The sequence below is a fragment of the Brachyhypopomus gauderio genome, chromosome 8, assembly GCF_052324685.1.
Source record: "Brachyhypopomus gauderio isolate BG-103 chromosome 8, BGAUD_0.2, whole genome shotgun sequence".
Classification (NCBI taxonomy): Eukaryota; Metazoa; Chordata; class Actinopteri; order Gymnotiformes; family Hypopomidae; genus Brachyhypopomus; species Brachyhypopomus gauderio.
In genome coordinates this window covers 21,880,325-21,889,093 of record NC_135218.1, presented here as the reverse complement: position 1 = coordinate 21,889,093, position 8,769 = coordinate 21,880,325, and the positions used below count along the sequence as shown (strand labels likewise).

Here is an 8,769-nt window from a genome sequence, read left to right as displayed (position 1 = left end):
GGTGTTTTTCTACAGATGTAAGTTATACAACTAAGGTTTGTCATTGTGTTCACTGTGACTCCTAATTACAAGCTAGAGTAATGTTAAGTAATGTTTAAAGTTATGGTGTGTTCTTTCATTTTTTGTGTTTATTTATTTTTTTAGTTCTTTCTTTTATTTGGGACATTTGTCTTTCCTCTTTTTTATGTTAGTCGTTGATTATCATTTGCTTACAATAACAATAATGGTTATTGCAGACAATATACTTCTAATAGTGTTTAATGGTCATTTTAAACAGACCAGCTTGACAAAATATTTTAGTAAATTTTAGTAATCTGGAGCATTCAATTTAAAGTATGAAAATAATTAAAATGTTTAATTGATTTGCATGTTATTCTGTCTAGTTCTCCACTGACAGATTCCACTCCACTGACTGTTTTAGATAACCCCAGTTCATGGACCATGAGGTATGAAACTGTTCAAGAAAAGTGTGATTATTTTATTTTGTATATTGTGTTGTTTTGTTTATTCATGGTAAACCTGCTTATAATGCCCTTAGAATTTGACTCCATCATTAAAAAAGGGATAATGCTGATGAACACTGAACAGTGGTGTCCTGCCTTTTGACACTTACCTGTTAAAAATTCAAGTTCAGCTTCAGGTAGGCCTCGGTTTGGCCTGAGGGTGGTGGTGGATTTGGAAGAACAACAAACGTCCAGTTTCCATATTTTATTTAATAACTCTCTTTTGTAGTAAAGAGCCTTGTTGGCACCTTGAGTTTTACTCAGTGGAGTCCCACATTAAATCACTCACTCATGCCTGTTAGTTTCATCATGGAAATATTTTCAGAATTTGCCTTTTTCTTTCAAGACTTCTGAAAGTAACACTGGCATTTGTGTTTGTAACACGAGGCCTCTCTACTGACAACAGTGCTGAACAGAATTCAACTGGTTAGGAATATTGAATTTGTGTTATTACCTGTATTCATAGTAAAAACACATTACCCAATTATTCACAATCTTCACTAGCTTACCATAAAATAAAGAAAAGATATTGGTCCTAACATTAAAATCACTTCTTTGTTTAACTCCTTTTTTCCTCACTGGTCTTCTTCAAGAAATCTATGTTCCACAAAGATAACTACTCCTTACATATCTTTCTGTAGGAAACCAGGCTTTTGGTAATTATGCACCACAACCGTGGAACCTTCTTTAGACATTTAGCTCTTAGAGACTCTTCTTACATTTTATTGAATCCTTTCCTATCCTTAATTCCACATACACTGGTGTATTTGCATTGTGTGTGTTTGCTGTAATTAATTGCCTGCACTTTGTACTATGCCTTTCAGGTCTCGAAAGCTGCATTAAAATAAAATGCATTATCATTTTCCCAAGCATAGAAACACTCCAAGCAGCATGACTTGTGTTGTATCTACTAGACAAAGGCCTTCTCAGTGGAACACCAGCTCTACTGTCTTAACGTAAACTCTATGGCAGACATAATCTGCTAATGTTCCTGTCATTTATTAAACGTCAACATTTTGTATAGAATATGTATGCAGCATTGCAGTTACCATTTTTTCATACAGTACCTATGATTAGTTTTCTTTAGATTTCAGCATAGATTTTTCCATTTTAACAGTATTCTAGTTCAGTGGTGTCTTTGACTCAAACCTATTGTACTAGGATACATTCTATGAGGAGGAAACAAAACACTTTATTGTCGCTCTGCATAAGACAATAATTAAATGCTGTCTGTTAAATGTGAGTGAGGAATTTAGTCCAAATCCTGGTCTACTGGTTCAGAACAGCCCTAGATAGATACTGTTTATTTAACATTTCATGCAGTCCATAGTGACCAGCGTGCTGTGAATTACGCAGGGATTTATTGTGTGACGGCAATGCGACAATCTAATAATCAGACGCCTCTTTGTAATTTTAACTAAGTGTTCTCATCCCATGTGAATTATTTATAAACATTACAGAAGCCCTCTAATTTTCCACGAGGATGTACTGTGAGGAAGCAAACCGAGACGTAGAGTTAGAGTCCATTTGCAGGGGACATATACTCCAGTAGGGTCATAGATAAAACCCAGCGTACAGGCAGGCAGAGGTCAAGAGGAGGAGTCAGAGGAAGAGTCAGAGGAAGAGTAAGAGGTGCAGCAGAACAAAACAAGGGCAAGGCAAATATCCAATAGTCAGAGAGTAAAACGTTCATTCAACTGGTGAGTCGTAGGCAATACTTTGACTGTGAGTTCCTTAAAGCATTATATAATGCAGTAATGAGCAAGTACGTATTACTGCAGGCTGGATCAGCTCCAAATAGGAGGGACTAAACTCCAAACAGGTCGACCTTAACTCCAAATGGGCGTGGCCTTCTCTTAGATCAGTTGTTCATTTTTTTTGTCCTATAGTTAGTTACTTAAATCAGGATAGCATTAAAAAAAACCTATGTTTTTGCTTTAGCGAACCGTACAATACAATTAAATATAAATACATTTAAATGGTGTACCTATTTTCTTGATGCTATGAAATGTTTGATTTTAAATGTAAGTAATAGTGTTATGCACAGCAAATGCAGAATGCCTACATGCACATAGTAATTGTTCGTTCTTGTGTAAAACCAAAAACTTAATGGGACCTTGCATTCAAATTAAATGCAAACCATAAATGTTCATTTATGAAAAGAGATGGGAGAGAACATTCCAGAGGGAATGACTACACAGCCTTGCAGAATAGGTCCCTCCTTGCATGGCACAACCGTCTCTAGTCTGCACAATGAAGAAAGAGGTAGGGTGGCATAAAGAACCATTTCTCAATAAAATGATTTTGTTATACAAAAAGTTGATGACAATGCGTTTGTTGACTAATGTCCATAAATGATATAAATCATTGGTTTCTGATGCATACCCATTGATCACGAGCTGAATTAATTAAAATGAATTTAAAATTAGTATTCTGCCTTCCTCCCGAAGACGGCCCCCACCGCCGGCGGTGCTGACGGATTTGATGAGGAATTAAATTTAAAGTTTAGTCGAAAACTAAACATGTAAACAGTTAACGTGAAATCTAAACAGAGTACTGATTACGATGCGGATTAAACCAGGATATAACCCACGAACTATTAGACGCGTTTAGTAAGTAAAATGGACATCGCGATCTGTAAAGCAGGGCTATGTGTTGAATTAACTCAATATAAAAGTGAACAATAGTTTTATTGTATCATCAGGATAACTGTGGTTTCGTTAATACAGCATGTTTACACATTCCTATGTCCCGGAAAACCCACCAAACTTCTCAAAGTTTTCCGAGTTCCGCCCTGCCTTCTAGAGAGTTGTCCCTCCCATTTGGAGTTATGCCACGCCCATTTGGAGTTATGCCACTCCCATTTGGAGGTTTTCCAGCCTGCAGTAATACCCTTCTCGTAATGAGACGATAAAAAGCACGCACTCAGCTGGGTGAAAAGTAACCGTAACGATCCATCGTATTCCGGGAATGGGGACCTCTGGCGGCCAGAAGCGTGTATAACTGCTGCCGCCAGGACGTGGCTCCATAGCACTAGTTATCTTTTTGTACTTCTGTGCTTTCGGCCAGGCTCACACCTCTGATGGTCGTGGTGTACTGCAAGAGGTTTAAGACCCAAAACATGGATCTTGGTGTGCTTGGGTCTGCCGTGTAGCGGGTGATCTGGCAAGCACTAAGTGATTGACTGGGAGCTGAACAATACACCTGTAAGAACTCTCTGTTCTTTCCACTCCAGTGAAGCTGTCTGGAAGGAAACCTGCATGAATACAATAATGTGTGTTCTGTTGTTTTCCACATTTCTACAGCTCCAGAGGAATTTACGTGTTCCTGGCATTATGAGTAGGTTACATAGCCATATATTTAACAATCGTCTTTACACTGAGTCCGTTACTATGGAAACATATTCAAATCGATTCAGATCAGATATGATTGAACTAATTGTTATTACCTGTTCTGAACCAGAAACTCTGAGTTTGACATCTCAGAGCTAGTCAATAGAGAGTTCAGGTTTCGACACAACGTTTGTTAAGTCTGCTTTCTGAAATAGGACCATGTCATCACAGTTGCCATGGTGCCTTTGTTTTTGTTTTTGTTTGATTGTTGTCTCTAACCTGTCTTGTGGTTTGTGTTCTATGGCCCTAATGTTCCACACCTTATGTTGCGTGGTTGTGTTTTGGTAATCCCTCATGTATGTCTGTTCCCTTTGTATCTCGTCTTTTCTTTATCTACCCAATGATCTACTGACATCAGGTGTACATTATGTGTTTTATTCTAAACATCAAACACTGTAATACTGCATACATATCTGTTGAATAATGTCATATTTTAAATAACAGAGCTAGAATACCATTCCATGCAATACACACATACAGGCAATGTTTTCTGCCATACTCTTAAGGTCTTCATCAACATTAAATAGACAGCTTATTTATTTGTGTTTTATAAGGTGTACAATTGTTTATAAACATAATATTAAGATCAGTATAGGGTGGAGTTTGCAGGTTTGTATTGCTAGGTATCCATGCACATTATTATATCAAATCTAATCATTATCATGTGAAATCTAAACTTAAGAGGGTGCATAGTGATCCTTTGACATACACTAACAATACTGCAAACAACATAGTACTATACTATATACTATAACTATATTCAATTATTAAAATGGCTAAAATACGTTTTTGCACAAGTCTCTAATTATCAATTCAGATTACTGCTTTCAGATCAAACAAAGCAAAGTAGGCGGCTGCCTTAACAGAAAATACGTCACAAAAAAAAGTGCTGCTTTATGTCAGCTTTTGTCATCGAAGTCTACATAAATAATATAGCTATATATACATGTATATGTGTACAGAGAAAATACATATGTATGGTCAGGTAGAATTACGTCCTCAGGCAGTTAAGAGGTTTTTTGGCCTTATTGGTCTTTCATACGGAAGTGACACGTTGAAGCAACAGGTCATTACACCTTCCAGGCCAGCAGGTGGCGACATAGACAGGAACTATTCAGAACTAATAGAAACCTGCTCAATCCGTGCTCATGAACGACCAGGTTACCAAATGTCATCACCAAACGAAGCACTACTCGCCTGGTATGAACGCAACATTTTCCACGGTGAAATCGTTCCGGTCTATTTTGGGTCCCAATCTCCGCCCCCTGCTCCGGTGTGAAGCAGGTAACACCGATGTTCAATTTCCCTGCTTTTAAAAACATCTCTTACATTTATTTGCTTGACATTAAATTATTATGTAGCCAGCTTTACACCTCATCTTGCGTCAAATTGCGAAATTCAGATCTAGTATAATATTCTATTGCCAGTGAAAGACACAAGCAGTAGTTGCGAACTTGTTTAATCCGAGTCGAAAGCAGTGAATGTTTAAATGTTCTCAGTAGTGATCTGAGCACAATAGTGGTCTGCAGGAAACGAAGAGGTTGAAGTTTGAAGTTTCAGTTTCTTGCAGTATTTCCGTACATCACTAAGTGGCGCTCGTTATTAGTATAAGGTCAAAACTTTGGGGATTCTCTGAATATAAAGTTTAATGGTCGCTATATATATATATATATATATATATATATATATATATATATATATATATATATATTCTTCCCAAACTTTACGGTACCACTGCAGATAATTTTACCAAAAAGACCGTGTCCAGAGCAGAGCAGTCTGTTTAAATGTTTTACGAAGTTCGGAACCTGATACCCGGCCAGGTAAGTTCGTGCGGTAAGGTGTCCTGCTGGAGACATGCACACACTCACAGTCCACGGAGAGGACAACACTGGGACGGCGTCATTTTCGGTACGTGTTCACGGACCGGCTGGCCGTCTGGGTCGGTGCTGTGCTGTATGAATGTCAATATAACGTGCGTTGAAAATGGAGCAGTGTGTAAGTCCAGATCCTTAAATGAGGGACGGAGCAGGAGATGTTCATGTGGACACAGCGTAGTCAACGCTGCTGGTGCAGCAGGTATTATATTACATAGCGAGGGGGGTTTGATGTGCTTCTCTGAGGTTTAGGGTCATTCCTTCCTGAAACATACATCGATATTTTATTCCTGTGTTTTATTTGACAACATAATGCACCGTTAAAATAGTTACTCTAAAGTATTCATAAATAGTCACTGGAAACGTGTGAATGAAGAGGGAGAGAGATTGTGATTTCTAAACGTGTAGATTTGTACTCTGTGTGTGTGTGTGTGTGTGTGTGTGTGTGTGTGTGTGTGTGTTCGTGCGTGCGTGGGGCGTAACTAACCACGTTTACCTGAATGTGTGTACGTTTGGGGCTGCTTAGTATTTAGTCATAGTGGGGTCTTTTAGGGACATAAAGTCTTTCAGCTGTGCGCTTTGCTGTCATAATAAACCGCGTTGTTCTGCTCCTCTGCGTTTGGACCCCGGGGCCAGTGGGGTGGACGCCCGCCGAACAGGTGCTGGTTCTCAGGGGGAAATGTGCGGATGCCCCCCGTAAGTCGGCCGGTGCACGTAGTCACCAGGTCGGTTTCAGCGGAGAACGCGGTCTGTGATTCTAATAAACAGACCGCTCTGGATAAGAGCATTTGACAAATGCTGTAAATGTAAACGTCTTTGGGTTCATTTGTGAGTTTGTGAACAGCACGGTTTTGGTTTTCGTCGCTCTCACTTGAACTTGAGCAACTCCAACTTCCCTCACAGTCATGGGTTTCCCCTTTCTTCATACTTTTCAGCATTTCTTCATCCTTTTCAGCCCTTTCCACTCATAGACAGTAGGAAGAGGTCTCCCCCTAAATGACGGGTTATCAGAGCACGGCAATGCGCTGTGTCGTCGTGTGCAGTGGCTGTATTTGAATATTGATAATCCGCAGAAATCCTGCTTCTTTGTGAAAGACCTGGTTGAATTAAACAATGGGAACTAGAACTGGACCGAGATTATTTAAATCTCTGTGGATGCTACTGTAGTGTGATCTATGTGTGTGTGATGTTCTGTTATCTGCTGGGCTTTTGACTCCGAAATGTAACTTAACGAGACTTCTCTAATTGAACTTACAGAGCTCCTTATACAAGTGTGTGTGTGAGAGAGAAATGACATAGAAATATGATGTTCATTTGTAAGGAGGCATCATGTTCATTCTCACTCATTGTCTCTTATTGTGAGAGTCATCACAGCTTGCTACTGCTAAAAATATTGATGATGATGATGAACACTCTTGGCAGCTCTGTTAACAGATCTCTCCCCATGTCCTCCATAGCTGGGTGGCTGAATTCTGTCTCTGCGCCCTCGGTATCAAGCTAGTTCTCTCCCTTTGGTCTGTAGCAGGCTGGGAGTAGTCTCTCTCTGTACACCCAGTCTTTCCAGTTTGATGCTCACCACTACAGAGAGCCAGTTGGGGAGTATGAATCAAGGGAAATGCAGCTCCATATGGATGAGTTGCAGGGGTCCAGTCTCAAGATGACAATGGACTGATCAAGAACCCGAGTTGTTTCCGAGGAGGAGCCTGCATGATGGAATTAAGTTAGAAGATCCAGAGTTCTCCTAAATGATTATCCAGAAATATCCCATGGTTGTGTGTTTTGTCAGTAGGAGTGATCCAAGAGTTCTCTATTGAGATCCTAAGGTATTGATTTGGATTTACATGCCCAGCAATATATAGTAGCTCAGTCTTGCTGGGATTTGACTTCAAGTGAGGAGTTGCCTCCTGTGACGCGATGTCTGCTAGGCATGCTGAGAGATCACTAGACATATGAGTGTTGCAAAAAGGAAAAGAAGGAAATTCATTGAGTATTTAGTTGGTATGAGAAACCATGTCTGTATGTTATGAAATTTCTAAGAGGTTAGATCAAGAACAAGAGAGGACCAAGCACTGAACCTTGTGGGACGCCAGTGGAGAGTTTGTAAAGAACAGATGTGGCTCTCATCCGTCACCTGATATGACCATCCCTCTCTATATGAAGCGAATCATTTTATCATGCTGTTACTAATCCCAAGGCTTGCAAGTATGGGTAGGAAAATCTAGATGCTTACTGCATTGAAGCTTGAGATATCAAGATGAATCAGGACTGATAACAGCTTGGCTGATCCAGAAGCATGCAGCTTCTCAGTATCGACCTCAGTGTCATTCCCCAGACTCGTTAATGACCTGTAGGTCATTCTTCATAAGAAAGGGTAGCGGCCTGCACCAAATACACAGATGAACTGTAGTCTTGATTCCAGCCATCACAACCTACAAAATTAGGTCTGGGTTTAACAGAACTTCTGTGTATCCAGAATCTGATAGGTGGAGTAGGTTTAGCAGCACAGTGCATTCAACCTCATCATGACACCCATTCACTGATTAACTCCAGGACTATTATTGACCAGTGTTTGAATGCAGAGCTGTGCATTAGAAAAATTGTGCATTTCCTCTTTCCACCATATTCTCTTCTGTAAGTTCCACCCACCCGGCAAAGGGGAACATATAAACCATCCTTATAAAAAGAGAACTGTAGTTACATTGCCATATATTGTCATCTGTTGGTATGACGGCTAAAAAGGAAGTTGTGTGTAATAAAGAGACGTTTTGACATTAGTGGCTGCCTCTCTGCACATTTGTGTAAGAGTGAGCTTGCTTTAGAAGAGTGAGTTTGTTATGGAATGTGGTTTTGCAGTATTCAGGTACTGACCTTACAGTGGGGTGTGCGATGCATGTTTGGGATTTGTTAAATTAGTTTGAGAAAGCAAGAACTACAGGACTGTAAAATTATCCTTGGCTGTCATGATGCTGTGGGTGGGTGGGTGTGTGTGTAGTCACT

The 8,769-nt window shown here is 39.8% G+C and overlaps 1 protein-coding gene across 4 annotated transcripts in view; it reads left to right on the top strand.

The window, feature by feature from the left end:
• The first annotated feature begins 5,034 nt into the window (after nt 1–5,034).
• rab11fip4b (RAB11 family interacting protein 4 (class II) b) overlaps nt 5,035–8,769 on the top strand; it is a 45,710-nt gene continuing 41,975 nt past the window's right edge. For 2 of the 4 annotated variants that reach the window (XM_077015450.1, XM_077015445.1), the window contains exon 1: nt 5,671–5,806. In XM_077015450.1, the coding sequence (XP_076871565.1) occupies nt 5,753–5,806 (54 nt within the window). In that variant the 5' untranslated portion in view covers nt 5,671–5,752. Of the gene's footprint in view, nt 5,180–5,667; nt 5,807–8,769 lie in introns of those variants that run through there. The other 2 variants (XM_077015452.1, XM_077015446.1) reach the window with 2 other exon arrangements.